The sequence below is a fragment of the Schistocerca cancellata genome, chromosome 2 (genome assembly GCF_023864275.1).
Source record: "Schistocerca cancellata isolate TAMUIC-IGC-003103 chromosome 2, iqSchCanc2.1, whole genome shotgun sequence".
NCBI classification, from domain to species: domain Eukaryota; kingdom Metazoa; phylum Arthropoda; class Insecta; order Orthoptera; family Acrididae; genus Schistocerca; species Schistocerca cancellata.
In genome coordinates, this window is record NC_064627.1 from 396129959 (window position 1) to 396150794 (window position 20836).

The window sequence follows — 20836 nt, forward strand, 5'->3', positions numbered from 1 at the left end:
GAACGACGACGGCGTCATGCCAATGCATGGGGACTTGACCTTCGGTCAGTGTGTGTGTGTGTGTGTGTGTGTGTGTGTGTGTGTGTGTGTGTGTGTGTGTGTGTGTGAGAGAGAGAGAGAGAGAGAGAGAGAGAGAGAGAGAGAGAGAAAATTCCTAAGGGACACACGCCCAAGGGAGAACTCGAATCTCTGACTGGAGGGGCCGTGCAATCTGTGACATGGCGCCTCTAACCACGAAGCCACTCTGCACGGCTTGAAACAAGTCATACAGTAAAAAATAAACAACATAACCCTTTTTTTTTTTAAATTATCAATACAGTTGCTAAATTTCCTCATGACAAATATGCCAGCTATATTAATCTAGAACATTTTATCCAAAAATCTTTCTCGCTACTGATCTATGTCCTCCGAGTGTCTTTTTTCTTCCATTACCTACAAGTTCACACATTGACACATTAAGATAGGTGAGTCTCTCTCTCTGTTATTTTATCTGAGATACAAAGGTATTCACAGTGCTCATAAATTACCACTCAACAATTTCAATAGCTCTTGCTAGATTACATTCACGTCAAACCGGACCAACTAAAATATACCAATGAAAAGAATATAATGAATTCCCTTCATTCAGGGATTTTACATACATAAATGTAATGGTAGTTGTTCTTTCGTTTAACAACCAGATTCATCTGACACAGATAAAAACTCAATGGATGTGCTGTCTTCTCTGTGGCTCAGAGCATACTATTTCCATCAACTTCCTGGTTGGACCAGACTCCAGTTTCATCTCACAGGTCCAAGATGTTCTCCTTGTCTCTTCTGCCACTCAACATCACCCCTTCTCTCACACCAGGCAAAGCATGTTTATGACAATAATTAGTTTAATTTTCAAACTGTTCCCCCCCATGAACCATGGACCTTGCCGCTGGTGGGGAGGCTTGCGTGTCTCAGCGATACAGATGGCCGTACCGTAGGTGCAACCACAACGGAGGGGTATCTGTTGAGAGGCCAGACAAACGTGTGGTTCCTGAAGAGGGGCAGCAGCCTTTTCAGTAGTTGCAGGGGCAACAGTCTGGATGATTGACTGATCTGGCCTTGTAACATTAACCAAAACGGCCTTGCTGTGCTGGTACTGCGAACGGCTGAAAGCAAGGGGAAACTACAGCCGTAATTTTTCCCGAGGACATGCAGCTCTACTGTATGATTAAATGATGATGGCGTCCTCTTGGGTAAAATATTCCGGAGGTAAAATAGTCCCCCATTCGGATCTCCGGGCGGGGACTACTCAGGAGGACGTCGTTATCAGGAGAAAGAAAACTGGCGTTCTACAGATCGGAGCATGGAATGTCAGATCCCTTAATCGGGCAGGTAGGTTAGAAAATTTAAAAAGGGAAATGGATAGGTTAAAGTTAGATATAGTGGGAATTAGTGAAGTTCGGTGGCAGGAGGAACAAGACTTTTGGTCGGGTGATTACAGGGTTATAAATACAAAATCAAATAGGGGTAATGCAGGAGTAGGTTTAATAATGAATAAAAAAATAGGAGTGCGGGTTAGCTACTACAAACAGCATAGTGAACGCATTATTGTGGCCAAGATAGACACAAAGCCCATGCCTACTACAGTAGTACAAGTTTATATGCCAACTACCTCTGCAGATGATGAAGAAATAGATGAAATGTATGACGAGATAAAAGAAATTATTCAGGTAGTGAAAGGAGACGAAAATTTAATAGTCATGGGTGACTGGAATTCGTCAGTAGGAAAAGGGAGAGAAGGAAACATAGTAGGTGAATATGGATTGGGGGGAAGGAATGAAAGAGGAAGCCGCCTTGTAGAATTTTGCACAGAGCATAACTTAATCATAGCCAACACTTGGTTCAAGAATCATAAAAGAAGGTTGTATACCTGGAAGAATCCTGGAGATACTAGTAGGTATCAGATAGATTATATAATGGTAAGACAGAGATTTAGGAACCAGGTTTTAAATTGTAAGACATTTCCTGGGGCAGATGTGGATTCTGACCACAATCTATTGGTTATGAACTGCAGATTGAAACTGAAGAAACTGCAAAAAGGTGGGAATTTAAGGAGATGGGACCTGGATAAACTGAAAGAACCAGAGGTTGTAGAGAGTTTCAGGGAGAGCATAAGGGAACAATTGACAGGAATGGGGGAAAGAAATACAGTAGAAGAAGAATGGGTAGCTCTGAGGGATGAAGTAGTGAAGGCAGCAGAGGATCAAGTAGGTAAAAAGACGAGGGCTAATAGAAATCCTTGGGTAACAGAAGATATATTGAATTTAATTGATGAAAGGAGAAAATACAAAAATGCAGTAAATGAAGCAGGCAAAAAGGAATACAGACGTCTCAAAAATGATATCGACAGGAAGTGCAAAATGGCTAAGCAGGGATGGCTAGAGGACAAATGTAAGGATGTAGAGGCTTGTCTCACTAGGGGTAAGATAGATACTGCCTACAGGAAAATTAAAGAGACCTTTGGAGAGAAGAGAACCACTTGTATGAATATCAAGAGCTCAGATGGCAACCCAGTTCTAAGCAAAGAAGGGAAGGCAGAAAGGTGGAAGGAGTATATAGAGGGTTTATACAAGGGCGATGTACTTGAGGACAATATTATGGAAATGGAAGAGGATGTAGATGAAGACGAAATGGGAGATAAGATACTGCGTGAAGAGTTTGACAGAGCACTGAAAGACCTGAGTCGAAACAAGGCCCCGGGAGTAGACAACATTCCATTTGAACTACTGATGGCCTCGGGAGAGCCAGTCATGACAAAACTCTACCATCTGGTGAGCACGATGTATGAGACAGGCGAAATACCCTCAGACTTCAAGAAGAATATAATAATTCCAATCCCAAAGAAAGCAGGTGTTGACAGATGTGAAAATTACCGAACTATCAGTTTAATAAGTCACAGCTGCAAAATACTAACGCGAATTCTTTACAGACGAATGGAAAAACTGGTAGAAGCCGACCTCGGGGAAGATCAGTTTGGATTCCGTAGAAATGTTGGAACACGTGAGGCAATACTGACCTTACGACTTATCTTAGAAGAAAGATTAAGGAAAGGCAAACCTACGTTTCTAGCATTTGTAGACTTAGAGAAAGCTTTTGACAATGTTGATTGGAGTACTCTCTTTCAAATTCTGAAGGTGGCAGGGGTAAAATACAGGGAACGAAAGGCTATTTACAGTTTGTACAGAAACCAGATGGCAGTTATAAGAGTCGAGGGGCATGAAAGGGAAGCAGTGGTTAGGAAAGGAGTAAGACAGGGTTGTAGCCTCTCCCCGATGTTATTCAATCTGTATATTGAGCAAGCAGTAAAGGAAACAAAAGAAAAATTCGGAGTAGGTATTAAAATTCATGGAGAAGAAGTAAAAACTTTGAGGTTCGCCGATGACATTGTAATTCTGTCAGAGACAGCAAAGGACTTGGAAGAGCAGTTGAACGGAATGGACATTGTCTTGAAAGGAGGATATAAGATGAACATCAACAAAAGCAAAACGAGGATAATGGAATGTAGTCAAATTAAGTCGGGTGATGCTGACGGAATTAGATTAGGAAATGAGACACTTAAAGTAGTAAAGGAGTTTTGCTATTTAGGGAGTAAAATAACCGATGATGGTCGAAGTAGAGAGGATATAAAATGTAGACTGGCAATGGCAAGGAAAGCGTTGCTGAAAAAGAGAAATTTGTTAACATCGAGTATAGATTTAAGTGTGAGGAAGTCTTTTCTGAAAGTATTTGTATGGAGTGTAGCCATGTATGGAAGTGAAACATGGACGATAACTAGTTTGGACAAGAAGAGAATAGAGGCTTTCGAAATGTGGTGCTACAGAAGAATGCTGAAGATAAGGTGGGTAGATCACGTAACTAATGAGGAGGTATTGAATAGGATTGGGGAGAAGAGAAGTTTGTGGCACAACTTGACTAGAAGAAGGGATCGGTTGGTAGGACATGTTTTGAGGCATCAAGGGATCACAAATTTAGCATTGGAGGGCAGTGTGGAGGGTAAAAATCGTAGAGGGAGACCAAGAGATGAATACACTAAGCAGATTCAGAAGGATGTAGGTTGCAGTAGATACTGGGAGATGAAGAAGCTTGCACAGGATAGAGTAGCATGGAGAGCTGCATCAAACCAGTCTCAGGACTGAAGACCACAACAACAACAACAACATTTACCAAATGATAGCATATTTTGTTAGGTCACGTGCTTCACTTAGAGATGACAAAATGAAATATTCGTTGGATTGTCACAATGCCTTTCTCCTAAAAAACTGCAAGGAAGTATGTGACAACAGTTTATTATAAGAAAATCAAAGGTAAGTGTAATCTTCATTGATCGTCAATTTGTATTTCTTCTTAATTTTGTCCAAGTAACACTACGAGCCAGTGTACACATCAGGGGTCACCCCATCTCGAGATTATTGGTGGCATTGGCCTTTTAAGTTAGCAAGTCACACTGTGGATCCACTCACATGTGAGTGAGCTGTTGACAACACTCAGAGTATAGCACAGAGAAGCCTCATGATCTTTCAGCCACACTATACATGATCACTGGCTTCTTACTCATTGCGAGACACATCACATGGGCACTGAGGCACTGCAGTGAGTCCTCTGGAATGCTTTTGCTCCTTGCGGCACTCTTGGTACAGCCTGCTCTAGAATATATAACTGATAAGTAATTTAATAAGGCAAATGATATAGGTTGCTGCACGAATGACATCTTAATAATAATTACAATTATGATTTTAATCAGTATTCCTGTAACACATTTAGAATGAATAAAACTATATAAGTCTGACTGTGCAGCACCCTAGAGAATGCTACATGTGTTTGTAACACCTGGAACGTTTAAGATGACATGCTATTCTTCCTCGTTTTCCAAGCTTTTCAATGTGCATTCTGTTTCCATCCTATAAAGCAGCTGCTGTAGATCTGAGTTAATCTTGTAATTCTTCATGCTTTCCCAGCGATCTGTTGACATCTTGGATATTCGGGAATCCAACCGGATATTCGCGTCTTTCTCGCACGATATGTCAACAGCGTGCCTCGCTGTCTTCTTCAGGTGCTACCTGAGACTGTGAGACTGGTCCTTGGGTCGATCGAGTCCAGTATTTATGCCTGGGAGGAGCTGGGCGTTCCCTAATCGGTCCGCGCCGGGTTGAGTGTTCCATCTGTGGTCCGCGCCTGCCAGAGTCGGCTTCAACGGACCCCTCCAGTCGCAGATGTTCCGACTGCCGTCGGCGCCCGTTCTGGCCGTTCTCAACGGATGTGGTTATCATCTGAGGTGTGTCAGACCCGGTCTGAGTTGTTGAGTACTCTATCTCCTGACTGTTACTATGATTTCCACTTCTGTTTCATGCTGGGCACTCCCTAATCGGTCCACGCCGCGTCGTGTGTTCCATCTGAGGTCCGCACCCGCCAGACGCGGCTACATTGTCCCTCTCTGGTGTTCCCTCCGCCGTCCGCGCCCGGCCTGACCGTCTTCTGAAGTCGAGTTCATGACCTGGGGTGTGTCAGATCTGGTCTCCAATGTCAGACACCTTGTCTCACGGCTGTTCTCTCTGTCTCCACTTCTATTTCTTGTAGAATCCCAGAGTGTCCTGCGTTGAGTTTTCACAAGCTCAAGCGCTGGATTCCAGGCAGTGCTGATTTGGTATCCTGAGTCACAGTTGATTAGATTGTCTGTGACCTTAATCTCAATTAACAAGACAGCGAGGCACGCTGTTGAAATATCGTGCGAGAACGACGCAAACATCCGGCTGGATTCCCGAATATCCAAGATGTCTGAGTTAATCTTGTTTCTTTGGCAGTAACATAGCTCAATTGTGCATTTCTTAAAAGCAACTGCAATGTACACAGCTCTTCTAGGATAAGCCATTCTTTGGAATTTACATTTCATAATCTCACTCCTGTTGGTTAAATATTTATGCGATAAATGATGTTTGGTTTAAAATCAGGGAATATGTCAAGTGTTAAGTTATTTCAAAGCACATGATGCAATGCTTGTTACAGTGACAGGAATAACATGTTCACAAATTTAGGATTGCAATAATTGAGGCACATGTGACAAACTATGTGACTAACACTTAACAATATGCAGCATATGTGGTCTTTTGCCACAACTTCATTTGACAAATTGGATGTACTCTGAATGTGTGAGGTGAGATGAGGTGGTTGTGGAGAACTAGAAAGTGACAACTTCCGATTGTACTATTCAGGTGAAGATAAAAATGGAATTATGGGGTTGGAATTTTGATAGGTAAAAGACTGAAGCACAAGGTTATCAAGGTTGAATATGTTAGTGGAAGAATAATGATGAGATTGAAAGGGAAAAAGGAAGATTTAAATTATCATCCAGGTCTATATGCCAACAAGTAATCATTCAGATGAAGAGGTAGAAGAATGTTATGAGACGGTAGAAAACTTAGCAGAGGGAGAAAAGAAATGCATGTATTGTTATAATGGGTGATTGGAATGCAGCAGTTGGCAAAGGACCAGAAGGAAAAGCTCTAGGAATATTTGGACTGGGAGAAAGAAATGAGAGGGGGCAAAGATTGTTGGAATACTGCAATGAAAATTTCATGGTAGTTGGAAATACTCTATTTGATGACCACAAAAGATGACGGTATACTTGGATATCTCGATTTGACAACAAAAGATATCAAACTGATTACATAATGATACAATAAAGATACCGAAATTGCCTAATGAGTGTCAAAAGCTATTCAGGGGCAGATATTTATTCAGATCATATATTAGTAATAGCTGAGATCCTAGTTAAATTGAAAAGAACCTGGAAAGGACAGAAGAGAGAGTACACTAACTTTGAGAAACTGAAAGACAAAGGAAATTGTGAAAATTTAGAGAATGCATATCGCAAAATCATGAGGAAAGGACAGGAAACGGAATGCACAGAAGGAAGATGGGATTGTTTTAAAAATGGGATCAAAAAGGCAGCTAAGGAAACACTTGGAGTCAAGGTGAGGAAACAAGTAAAGAAGGAATGGGTAACACCAGATATGATAACCAAGATGGATGATCGCAGGAAATCGAAAACTGTAAACACCGAAGAAGGGAAGTGCAACTACTAGAGGTTAAATAATGAATTAAGAAGAGAGACAGAAAAAGCAAAGGAGAAATGTCAGAGAAAAGTGTGACAAGATAGAGAAATTAGAGAAAGAAGGAAAATATGGTTTGATGTACAAAGAAGCAATGGGTTTGACATTCAGGGAAAAGAGAAACAATAGTGGACTGAAGGAAGTAGAGGCAGTAGACGGTAAAATGGTGAGTGAACCCCAAGAAATAATGAGAAGATGGGAAGAATATATAGAATGGCTATACGCTGCAGACAGCTGACCAAGTGAAGAAGACCATGGGATAAATGAAGAAGATAAAGTTGCAGATGATGACGCGCGCGCGCACACACACACACACACACACACAAGCAGACATTTGTAAAGGCCTTCAGCCTGTATCCATTTTTATTTATTTCTGTTCCCCTTCAAAACCAACAAAATTTGCCACAGGGGTGTTACCAATCCTTGCATTTAACTCTTGCTGTTATCAAATAATCATATTTGTTTACCTTACAAAGAGTTCTTTGCAAAATGTTGTAGAATTCTTCAGAGTCTTAATCCTGTCCCTCTTCTACCCTTCTTACCAACAGGTAAACATAAATATTTGTTCATCGATGAAGTGAAAGAGTACATTTTGTTTGTTAAAGTCTGCTCGCATAGAAAAGCAACTGCAGCACAGGTTGTTTCCCTTAGAGGCATTCTACTATAGGTCATGTCATCCCTGTTCATTGTTTTACAACCTCTTGCTTCCATTTTAGTTTCTGTTATTTGCCAGTGATACTGTGTCTAGGAAAATGTAATGAAAAATCAAGTGAAGTTGTGCTGCGATTAATTTGATACAACATACCCTATCACACTGCGGAGAACACAGTGCCCGATGTCATTCTTCCTGCGCTTCATACACCAGTGGAATGAGAAATACCCTCTGCCAAAGACTTCACAGTCATTTACAGAGTGTATATGGCTCTGGGTAGCATCAGTGTCGTAACGAGGCACAATTTACATTTTGTCAATGATAAATATTTTGACTGACTCCATTTCAGGGAGAAGCTGAACAACACGTGGAATATTATTCACACATTTTGGTGAAATATGATTTAGTATGTGTACACTGGAGATGATCTAAATGATTTATTTGCACCCAAGCTCAGACATCAGCTTTAGACTACAGATGCAGTATAGAGAGAAACCACACGTCTGGATAACAAGTCATTGGAAAACACACACACACACACACAGTGAGTCAAAGCATTACTGAGAACAGTAAGCTGACTCTGGAACTATCAGGATGAAAGTATCACCAATAATTAAATGATTCCTGGTTTCTTTGCTGGATAAGTAAAAGGATAAAAGTACAGTTTTTTGTTTATTGGCTTAAAGTAAAATGTAAGAGTAACTTGTCACATTTACTTCTACCAACCTCAGCAACCAATTGTGCAGCAGTCGTTACAAAACATTTTGTTTACTCCACCTTGTTTTGAGTTGTGCACTGCCTTTTTCTTTTCACATTTAGAAATAAGTGAAGAGATTAATCCTGGCCCACCAAGGGGTCTCCACATAAGACGAGATTGGCAAACCTTATGTGCCATTGCTGCTACAACAGAAGGACAAATCATGGGTGCACACTGTCAAACCCGCAAGAGGACGGCAGGACTTGTTCTCCACACAGCAACACAGCTCTCAGACAGTCAAAGTTCTTGTTTGCTTGCACACTCACTGCTACATTATACCAAGAGCTGTGGACTAGAATCTACAGGAACACTACATAAATACACTGAAGCACCAAAGAAAATGGTATAGGTATGTATATTCAAATACACAGAGATGTGAACAGGCAGAATACGGCACTGCAGTCAGCAAGGCCTATATAAGACAGCAAGTGTCTGGAGCAGTTGTTAGATTTGTTACTGCTGCTATAATGGCAGGTTTTCAAGATTTGAGTGAGTTTGAACATGGTGTTATAGTCAGTGCATGAGCAATGGGACATCTCCAAGGTAGCAGTGCAGCAGGGTTTTCCTGTACGATCATTTCACAAGTGTACCGTGAATATCAGGAACCTGGTGAAACAGCATATCTCTGATATCGCTGCGGCCAGAAAAAGATCCTGCAAAAAATGGGACCAACGACAACTGAAGAGAATCTTTCTATGTGACAGAAGGAATCGTTCAACGTGACAGAAGTGCAATCCTCCTGCAAATTGCTGCAGATTTCAATGCTGGGCCATCAATTTTGGCAATTCCAACAGAACAATGTAATACCCCATACGTCCAAAATTGTGACACGAGTGATTCCAGGAACACACTTCTTAGATTAACACTTCCACTGGCCACCAAACTCCTCCAGATATGGATATTATTGAGCATATCTGGAGTAAGTTGCAACATGCCGTTCAGAAGAAATCTCCAACCCTTGTACTCTTACAGATTTATGAACAGCTCTGCAGGATTCATGGTGTCAGTTTCCTCCAGCACTACTTCAGACAATAGTAGAGTCCATGCCAAGTAGTGTTGCGGCACTTCTGCATGCTCACGAGGGCCCTACACAATATTAGGCAAGTGTAACAGTTTTTTTGACTCTTCAGTGGATTAAAATGGATAGTAATTCCTCATCTCCGAAAATTAATAACTCAATTTAACTATGAGTCTAAGTAACATAAATGCTCATCTATTTGCACAATTCTAGAATATCACACACACACACACACACACACACACACACACACACACACACACACACAGGGAGGGAGGGGGGGGGAGAGAGAGGGAGAGAGGGAGGGGGAGAGGGGGGGGAGAGAGAGAGAGAGAGAGAGAGAGAGAGAGAGAGAGAGAGAGAGAGAGAGAGAGAGAGAGATATGCTTTCTGGAGGAAAATGTCCAATAAGTTGGCATTATGGTCCTGAAACATAAGCCTGTAGAGAAATGCTGACTGTAGCACTGGACAGTGAGTAGAAAGATCCTGTGTTGATATTGAACAGTCTTCAAATTATACTTGATGCAGTTGAGGTGTGTTGCAACACCTGCACACTGTCAGCACAAAGCATGACTGTCCCACTTTCCAAGTAAACCTGTGGAACTGGATAGATCTGAATTGTTACCGGGTCACCTCCATACTTTTCTATGACAATTAGAGGGTCAGACAAATGCTGCACTCACCAGTGAAGGACCAAGATCCTTTCCACATTTTCTCTTGTGCAGCTTGGTGCTGAGTGCTTTTGTATTGTTGTTCACAATCAATACCTAAGAGGCCAAATGTGTCATTTTGAGATGGTTATGCTATCTTGGTTAATACAGTTGCCTCCAAAAATGCAGCACATGGCTATGCATTCTCCTCCATGTACCTATCAGCCATAAATTGTAAGTAGCGGCCATCATCTTGTGTTGTGGATAGGAGGTGGCACTTCAGGCAACTCTTCAATGTTTTGCATCTCTCAACAACAGCTGAATGGCTGAATGAATGACACTGCTGTGATGAACACCAATTCAAAGGGAAACTTTCCTTCTTGTTGCAAAGCACACACAGTCTCAGCTTGAAAAGATCCTTCAATGCACATTGACAGACTGAACAGCCTATGCAAGCCTCTCAGTCCCATTCACAGAGAAATGACATGCTATACTGAACTAGGAATACATGTTTACTTTTATCTCCACTGCATTTCTTGTGATGATAAGATTATTGAGGAGGCAGCAAGCTCTATGTCCTTGAGGCCTGCGAAGCCTCCTTTGAGCATTTTATACTGACTTGTTCAACACTACACAAGGAAATAAAACTTGGAATAGGTATTGCTGATGTGCTATAGATGAACCACCAAAAATGAGAACTATGAAGGTTTGCTTTCAAGATCTGAGATACTCCTAAAAAGCAGTGGAACTGTTAATTGCATTATTGAAGGATAGGCTGATGCGAAATGGACATGGTGTATTGGTTGTAGTAAACAAGAAATTAATGCAGTGAGACTGACATTGAATTCCCACACACCACACGCAAATTATAGCTCTAAGAAACCCTAATGTGTGGTACAATAGCAAGTATTCTATGCCAAATACTTCGCAGTGTTCTTAAAATTCTAAATGCAGATGTTTGAGAATAAGTAATTGTTCTATACCACCCTCAAAAAGTCTTTACAGAAAAGTCACATTTGCTAATATGTGGGACATTGTTCAGTATGCATCAAACTGGATGCAGTGTGAGAAAGTCATGAAAAGATGGAAAAGAGTGGATGTTAAGTAACCTCCTGTAATACTGTTCGATGATAGTGCTGGGAAAGCTGTGAATCTTCCCCAACTGACAGCTGAAATGGACCAAGATTGTATTTGTATTTGCTTTGTGTGTTATCAATAACATACATTTTCATATTCCATTACCCTAACTTCGTATAAGTTTTATGAAACCAAAAACAATGGAAGTTGAACAAAATTTACCGTCCTACACAATGTGACAAAAGTGACAAACATGAAACATGGGCTGCACTATTTATAGTCAAAATAGTACATGAACAAAGACTTGGTAGATGCAAAGAAATGCACAACTAGGTGCACTGTAGAGATGGGCCGATTGTGAACAAATGGGTCCAAAGGAACAGTTCACCAAAATGAACAAAGGAGTGAGAAATAGAATTCTAAGGAACAGTCTTTCAAAGTTCACTTCGGTCATGGCTTTCTACTTATAGTTCCCGGGAACGAGAAACGGTCGGTCTCATTCCCGCAGCAGCATGTCAGCCAGTGTCAGTCCAGCCTCGGTCCCGTTTCCATCTGTCTCAGTCTTCCCTCGGCCAGATTCTTCCTCCTTCCCGTGGCCACTCATCGCAGTTCCACTGCCGACTGCTCCTAGTTAGTCACTTTCGAGTTGTTCATTTCGTTTGCTGCACATGCCCATTCTAGATCTGTTTCAAACCTTTTTGAACTCCGCACTTCCAGTTCTTTTCGCATTCTATTCAGTGTCCACGACCAGTAATTAAAATGTATTTTATAATTATGTAAATTGCATAAAAATTATGTTGTATGTAATACATAGATCTTTCCAGGTAGCAAAAGGACGTATCAGCTTACTTCATTATTTCTACAAACAGCAGAAGACATACTTATAAAAACGCAAGTTTGTTTGTTATTACACAGGCAAAGGAAGTTGGCACACAGGAGTGGCCATTTTCAGTCTCTTTTTGATGCAAGGTAAAACAGCATGTTCATTGTTATGGAAGGCAGACCGACGTACAATCGAATGAAGCCCACACTCCATAATCAAGTGTATGGTGTCATATTTTGTAAAGAGAGTATGATATCTTCTACAATATTATTTCAGTGGTACAGGGCGGCACACAAAAAATCGGCCCGAGTACTAGACTGCTCGTTGTCGCCCACCAATCATCATCTATTGCTTTGAAGTGGTTGTTTGCATTAGCTTATTTGTTATTTCTTTACTGCCTAATTATTACATGTTTATCTATTCTGCTAGTAGCGCTCAACAAATCGTGCATAATTGACGAGCAGTCTGTACTCACGGCCGGTTTTTCGTGTGCGATGTTATATTATTTCACTACCATCAACCACATAATGCTACAGTTGGGCTAAATGAGAAGTGTTGTAGAATCACAGAACTTACTTCTTACAAGTGTGTGAGGATTGTGTAATGAATAAAGACCCTGAGGGGGAAAGCAAATGCTTCCTCTTGGTGGCCTCCAACCTTTAGTCACTTATTCCACTCACTTTCAATTTTTTCCTACGACCCATACACGAAGGATGAACGAGTTTGTCCATCTGTAGTGCACTGTCAGTCGTTTTCAGTGACATGCTTCAACAAAATTTTGTTAGTTTACAAGCCATGTCACTTCAAATAAAACACACTATCTTTCAACAGCTGTCTCCACCGTTATCATCAGGAGTTGAAATCAATGACTGCTGTGGCTTGCACGTTCTGCTTAAATAGATGCAATAGCAGTGTCTGGAACATTCCAGAGAGCTGAAGTGACACATGTACAGAAGACAAGTTGGGCAGCTCAGAGCAGCTCAGTCCTGCTGCAGGACCAAGTGATGTCAGATGCGCAATGGGCTGGTGCCACATTTGAAACTGCCACTCCCAGTTCCCTACAGTGTCAAGCCTCTGTCTTTGCTTTTGATTAATGTCCTAAGCCTACCTCCTGCCCTACTACATGTGCAACCCTGGTATCCGCTACAATTGTTGCTGCTTGTTCTATTTTCAGCCACTTCTTTCATAACGGCATCCCAATATTATGATGCTTGAGCCAAAAACACTTGTATTTCCAAATTGTATTTTTATGTCTGTTTTCTAGGTAATGTTGAGCCATGGCCAACTTCTCAGATCTTTTTTTTTATTATGTTGCGAGTGCTTTGCGCAATACTCAGTAATAGTGTGAATAGTTTGTCCTTTATAAATGCTACCACATTCGCAGGGGCACCATTCATGTCATAAGACTCATATATGGCACCCTGTTAAAGACCACATATCTTTTATCTTGGAGATGGGATGGAGGACTTTTCTCAGTCCATGTCTTTCAGCAAGCATGATATCTTGCTAGTCATTGCTCCACAGTATGGAAGGAATGCAGCCAGCTTTTGCAATTTCTACCTTGCTGTAACAATTTTTTCTGGTGATAACTGTTGTCATTAAAGTACTGATCAGTGTGCACAGATTTCCTGTACCCTGAATGACGAAGCCAGTGTCATGTCTTATGCTCAACTAAAACATCCAAGAATGGAATTTACTGTCCCTCTGCAACTTGACAATTTACTGTTGGAATGGACATCATTCATGTGTTCAATGAACTGCTGTGGGGAGGTGTTGTCAAGATAGGCTTTCCATATGTCCAGGATTAGACCTGAGTCTTGGTTTTCTTTTTTTAGTGCCATCCAGGGTAATGTATGGGGTTGCAAAAATGTCTGTGGTTTGAGAATTTTATCTCCATCAGCCGATCTTGGAGCCAGTGCAGACATCAATGGTGAAGCGTGGCAATGAGTTCCGCCTCAATATTCCACTTAATTTCATCATTCCACAACAACTGGTGAAACATGTTTACGTTTTTCATGTGTGAAGTAACTTGTTTACATGTTTTTCGTCTCATCGTTTAGTAATGGCAAAACGAAGTGTGTATTTAGTGCTTCTTCAACAAGAATAAAAAATTTTGAAACTGTATAAAGGCAGTAAAAATGAATGTGTTTATTGTGCATAATGTAATAGAATTTTCTGTTGCACATAAAGGGAAGGATGATATTAAAGATTACATGCAAACAGCCAGACACAAGAATGCTGTTACTTCAACTGCCAACGTCAAAAATGAGAATTGTGATCTGGAGTGTGTTGCTGAAGAGGCTACATTTTCATACCACACTGCTAAGACACAAGCTCAGTTCAAACCATCAGATTGCACATCAAACTGGTTACCAAGTTATATGACCCGAAATTTTCACCTACTAGAACCAAAATTGAGGCAATTACTTTAATATTATTTCACCACTTACATATGATACTGTGTTGTGTACTTAAGAAAAATTTAACAAAAACAATGGATGATAACCCGGAGAGAAAGCTTGTTCCAATTGTTGTAAGCTTCTAGGGATATTCAATGAAGACTGGCACAAACACTCATGTAACAATTAATTGTAAAAATATCACTCAGACTTTTGTCCCCTTCAAAACACAAAGGATAATGAAAAAGTAATCACAAAATGTCGATGTTATGTAGACAGACCTATTTAAGAGATGGTTGTTCAGCTCATACTGCACACATATTACATCTGAAAAAAATTCATGTCTTGTGAAAAATTTAACTGGATAAATAAAATTTAAATGTTTCAATAAACTTAAGTAATTATGTCCTGGGTTAGCCCAAAAATAAAAGGTGAACTGTCCTGGGTTGGACCAAAAAAATATGGCAAGCCTCAACTGTAGCAGCAAGATGGACGCAGAGTTCAGAGCTTACTCCTGCAGATGCTCCATGAAGAAGTTCGCAACAGCTGGAGGCAGTGGGGATCCCGCGGTTGTGGTATCCATCATTTCATGACACCCAATGCAGTACAGGAAGTATGTTGTCATTAAGGCATCGCATAACAGCTTGATAATCCCAAGCAGAAACTGTTGCACCAAAAAATCCACTGTCTCTTGTATCAGCATACTTTTAAATTGTGACAATGTCCCGATTAGCCATTATATCAGAAGCTTAGCCGCAATCCGACACAAGTCATCAGAAAGACAAGCAGGTTAATACGTGACTCTAGTATGCCAGAAGAAATAGTGACAAAATGAATGCCACATGCCACCAGACCTCCCAGGCTTTATGGATTGCCAAAGACAAGGAAGATGCTTCTCTCAGAGGCCTATAGTTAGTGCAATCTGTTCACCCACTTACAGACTAGCAAAACATCTGGCAGGCTATTAGGAATCAAACTGTGACACTGCAATGATCATATTGTTAACTTATGTTCATTCATCGAGACTATCAGGAAAATAAAGATAGGCCAAACAACATAACCGTTAGTCTGAAGGATGTGTCATTTTTTTACGAGAATGCTGGCACAACATATGCTGGAACTTTCAGCCTAACAGCTTCCCTTGAGATCATCAAGCTGTTCTGGTATGTTTTAACTTCCTGTACCACAAGGAATATTATGAGATGACGAGTGACAGCCTTGGGATTCCCACTGTCTCAGGCTGTCATGAACTACTTCATGAAACACTTTGAGAAGCAAACTCTGCGAGGTTGTGTTCATCTCGCTTCTTACTTTCCTGATATGGCTTCAAACTGCAGCAGTTCATCAACCACATGAACAGTTGCTGAGTGTTGTGCAAACACTCATGGCATAATAAACAAAGGGATCTTGAGAAGTCTACCATAGCTGAACATTACCTAGAAAATGGACAGAAATGCAATTTGAAACAAGAGTTCTGACTCAAACATCATTATATTGAGATTCTGTTATAAAAGTGGCTAAAACAGAATAAGCAGCAAAGAGTTTGGCAGAGACCAGGGATACACGCGTAGTAGAGCATGGGGATAGGCTTAGAACATAGAGCAAAACCAAAGACAAAGGGTTTCACATTCACAGGGAGGTGAGTGTGGCACTTTCGAAGATCGTGTTACCTGACATCGCTTGGTCCTGCAGCAGGACAGTGCTGCTATGAGTTGACCAACTTGCCATCTAGTGTGATTTCTGTACAGTGCACTGAAACGTATTCTATCAGACCACCTCTTATGAAAACAAAACCATCAACATGTACATCACTCTCATTACATATTGACAATATTATGAAATTGATTGCTGCTACTCACCACATAGCGGAGACGCCAAGTCACAGTCAGGCACATCAAAAATACTGTCAAACAAAGCTTTTGCCCAAACAGGCCTTCAACAGAATTAGGCAAAACACACACACACACACACACACACACACACACACACACACACACACACACACACAGTCTAGTCTCTCACTGTCAACGTCAGACTCAGTCTGACTGTGTGTGTGTGTGTGTGTGTGTGTGTGTGTGTGTGTGTGTGTGTGTGTGTGTGTGTGTGTGTGTGGGGGGGGGGGGGGGGGGTGACTATTTTTGAAGGCCTGTTTGGTTGAAAGCTTTGTTTGGCAGTTTTTTTGTTGTGCCTACCTGTGACTCAGTACCTCTGCTACGTGGGGAATAGCGACTACCCTTTTCCTAATACTGTCACTATTCCATCCTGGATTTTTCGTAACATATTTAACAATTTTTAAGATTTGTCACTAAGTTTACCAACTGTGAACATGCACTGGTCTTAATCTATTTACACAGAAATAAATTACAGGATACTGGGACTGCCATTTACTTAAAAACCAAATGGAACACCAATATTCAGAAAACCTACCTTCTCTCCTGAAGTGAACACCAAACACATCAGGAAGCTTTTGCATCAAAATTTCTGCCATTTGTAATGCTCCAACTACAATTCTGAGATCCTGAGAAGCCATCATTCCAGCAATATGGCTAGATACTACCTGGTTTTTTAGTACCTCCTGCATAAATACATTGCAAAAACATCAATTTTACACATTTAATGAAGAGTGCTTATAAAGTCTATTGTGAAAAGAAATCCACTAAACATACTAGCAAGAGAAAATAATTTGAATTTTCACTCATTAAAATTCTATTAATAACACTTACTGAAATTCCACTGTCATCTCTTAAATCAAGCACAAGTAACATACAGAAAACTGTGACAGTCTTAACATGAAATGTAAAAATTTCTGTGACCTAAGCTATTGTTCAGCTTCATTCCATTACCAATTTTTTACTTTTGTTTAGAACATGATAGACGGATTAGAAATACATAGGTACTAAAATTGTGGAAGAGAGAATGTAATACAATCTAGCTGGATTCAAAGTAAATTCTATACGAATTAAATTTACAAAATTTGGCGTAACTACACACAGTGTTGATAATGGATGATATATCATCAAGAGAAACACCAATACTGTGTCTTAAGAAACATTTATTTTTACTGTGTTTATGACAAATGACTGACAAACAGTTGAGTTCATTTAATGCTTACTTCAATAAAAAAAGATTCACATACATCATAAATTGTGGAAAGTAAAATATGAAGATAATTTTTAAGTATGACTGAATCAAGTCATCATCCATACATGGTTATGTAACTGTAACAATAAATGACTAAGTATTGCTGTGGGCTATGCTACATGGGACATGTAGTAGTGGTTAGCAGTGGATGGTGTTGCTGCACGTCATCAGTGCAAATCCGATCACCAACAAATATTTGTTACCTAGTATTTATGTTGTAGGAGACTTCTTGTATAATAATGTAAATTCTTTAGGATTAAAGGACACCACTCACCAAAAAGCAGAAGCACTGAGTTGTCGATAGAAACAACAGAAGAAAAACTTGCCAGCTTTCAGAGTTATTATTTGACAAGCTAGAGAAAAACAACTCTCTCTCTCTCTCTCTCTCTCTCTCTCTCTCTCTCTCTCTCTCTCACACGCACACGCGCACACGCACACGCGCACACACGCACACGCGCACACACGCACACACGCCACTAAATGGCACTGGCTAGACCAGACAGTGCCAATGCTATTTTGTAGCAGATGAACTGGTTGTGGTGTGGCTAGCGTCCGGTGGGGAAGCGGGGAGAGGAACTGGGGGTGGGTGGCTGCGGCTCTGAGGGTGGTGGCCAGTTTGCCGGTCAGCTATGCGGGAGGGAGGGGTAGCAGGTATATGAGATTGCACGATTGTAGTGCCCAGTGGGAAGTGGCACATGCTGAAGATGACTTGGGAGAAGTAGCACATGCTAGAGGCGACATGGGGGTGTGGATTAGGAGGAGTTGATAGGATGGAGGAAGGGGAAACTGCTGGGTGGAGGGTGCAGGAACAGAGAGTTACTTGAGATTGAGGTCCAGGGCGATAATGGGAGCAGATGTGTTGCAAGTATAACTGCCATCTGCACAGTTCAGATAAGTCAGTGGTGGAGGGGAGGATACTGAGCACTTGGGTTATGAAGCACACATTGAAATTGGGCATGTTGCGCACAGCTGCATGTTGTGCTAATGGGTGATCAACTCTGTTCTTGACAACAGTTTGGCAGTGGCCATTCATTCTTATGGACAGCTCATTATTACACATACCAACACATGAGGTCTGTTCAAAATCTGTACACAGACTTTTTCTATGCTTACTGTGCATGGTCTCCTTTGAAATACTCTCCTACACAATTGATTCACCACTCCCAATGTGTTTCCACTTCTGGAAGCAGTCTTGGTACACCTCCTGCTGGATCATGTGAAGCACTGTCTGCAAATTTTCCTTTATCTTATCTATCATTGCAAATCTTTGTCCTTTTAGTGGAGTTTTTTAACTCTGGAGGAGGAGGAAAAAAAAAGTCTGCAGGGGCCAGATCCAGAGAATAGGCAGGATGAAGCAGCACAGTGATTTCGTGTTTTGTGCTACAGTCACGAACCAATAGGGGTGTGTGTGTGTGTGTGTGTGTGTGTGTGTGTGTGTGTGTGTGTGTGTGTGTGTGGGCGCACGCGCGTGTGTGGTGTTTTATCGTGATGCAAGAGCCATGAACTGTTTCGTCACATTTCAGGCTGCTTCCTTCTCACATTTTCTCGCAGGTGAGAAACACATCCTGATAGTACCATCTATTAACAGACTGTCCCTGTAGCACGAATTCAAGATGAACTAATCCTTCAAAATCAAGAAAAATATCAGCATGGATCTGAAATTTGACCTGACCTGCCAACCTCTTTTTGGTCTTTGAGAGCCTTTCCCAACCCATTGTGAAGATTGAACCTTGGTCTCAACATCGTAATGTCTCACCACCAGTTACGATTCTCTTAAGAAACATCTTTCTTGAACTTAGCGGCAACATGATGCATTCGAAGATGATGATTCAGGATTTCAAGTCATGACTGGTGGGTTGATTTGGAGGGAGGGACCATACAGCGAGATCATCAGTCCGTCAGATGAGGAATGAGTGGGGAAGGAAATCAGGCGTGCCCTTGCCTGAAGTGATTTCAAGAAATCACCGAAAACATAAATCAGGATTGCCGGAGATGGATTTGAGCAGTCGTCCTGCCGAATGCGAGTCCAGTGTGACAACCATTGCGCCACCTCTCGCTTGGTCATGACATGATCCAACTGAAATGTTACATTCTTCAGCAATCTCCGACAGCCAATCTTCGATTGGCACGCACAATTTCATTGACGTTCTCGACGTGAGTGTTGTTGATAGAAATTGCCGGGTGTCCTGAACAAGGGTCACCTTTAACTTCCCTCCGGTCATTTTTAAACTGTGTGGCCCATTTGTAACACTGACTACAGCTTAAGCACTGATCATATACTTCCTGCATCATTTGGTGTATCTACGTACTGGTTTTCTTGAATTTAATGCAAAACTTAATTCATATGCGTTGCTCCTCTATCTCTGCCATCTCAAAATTCGCTAACTGTTCAACACAATGTTCTACTCAATACAGCACTGAACAATAACTAACAGACATACAACAATGAAACTTCCAGCAGTTACACATTAAAAACAGCTGTGTGCAGGGATGCCAACTGCATTTCACTCCAACTCGCCATTTGTGTGAAATTACAAATGTTACAGAATTTTGTTGAACAGACCTTGTGCAATGCTTGCAGCAGAGGTGGTAAATGACGTGCAGGTAATATAAGCTGTGGCAGGAGTGGAGTAGGAGGTGCTGGTTGGGTGGATTGGGCAAGTCTTGCATCTTTGTTTGCCAAAAGACTATGATCCCTGTGGGAAGACATTGGGCGTAGGATTGGCATATGGATGGACTAAGATGTTGTGTAGGTCAGGCAGTTGATGGAACACCACTTCAGGAGGGGTGTGAAGGATCATGGGTAGGGTGTCACTCATTTCGGGCAGGATGACAAATAATAATGAAGCCCCTGGCGAAGGATATGGTCCAGCTATTCCAGTCCAGTATGATATTTGGCTACGATGGGAGTGCTCGGGGGGGGGGGTTTAGTATTGGGTTATGTGAAGATATGGCACAGGATATCTGTTTATGAGTTAGGTTTTTAGGTTTGGGAGGTACTGCCTGACTGAACATATTTGTGAAGTATCCAGGTCTGAGCAAAGAAATTTTCATCATTACAGATATGTTTTACATGGGTGAATAGGCTGTACAGGAAGGATTTTTCATGTGGAAGAGATGGCAGCTAATGAAATGCAGGTTCTGTTGCTGGTTAGTGGGTTTAACATGGACAGAGGTGCAG

At 41.3% G+C, this 20836-nt stretch overlaps 1 protein-coding gene across 1 annotated transcript in view; it reads right to left on the minus strand.

The window, feature by feature from the left end:
* The window catches only part of LOC126161819 (E3 ubiquitin-protein ligase TRIP12), a 247236-nt gene that overhangs the window by 101813 nt on the left and 124587 nt on the right, over nt 1–20836 (minus strand). The window contains exon 16 of the mRNA XM_049917919.1: nt 16942–17089. Coding sequence (XP_049773876.1) covers nt 16942–17089 — 148 coding nt within the window. The remainder of the gene's footprint in view (nt 1–16941; nt 17090–20836) is intronic.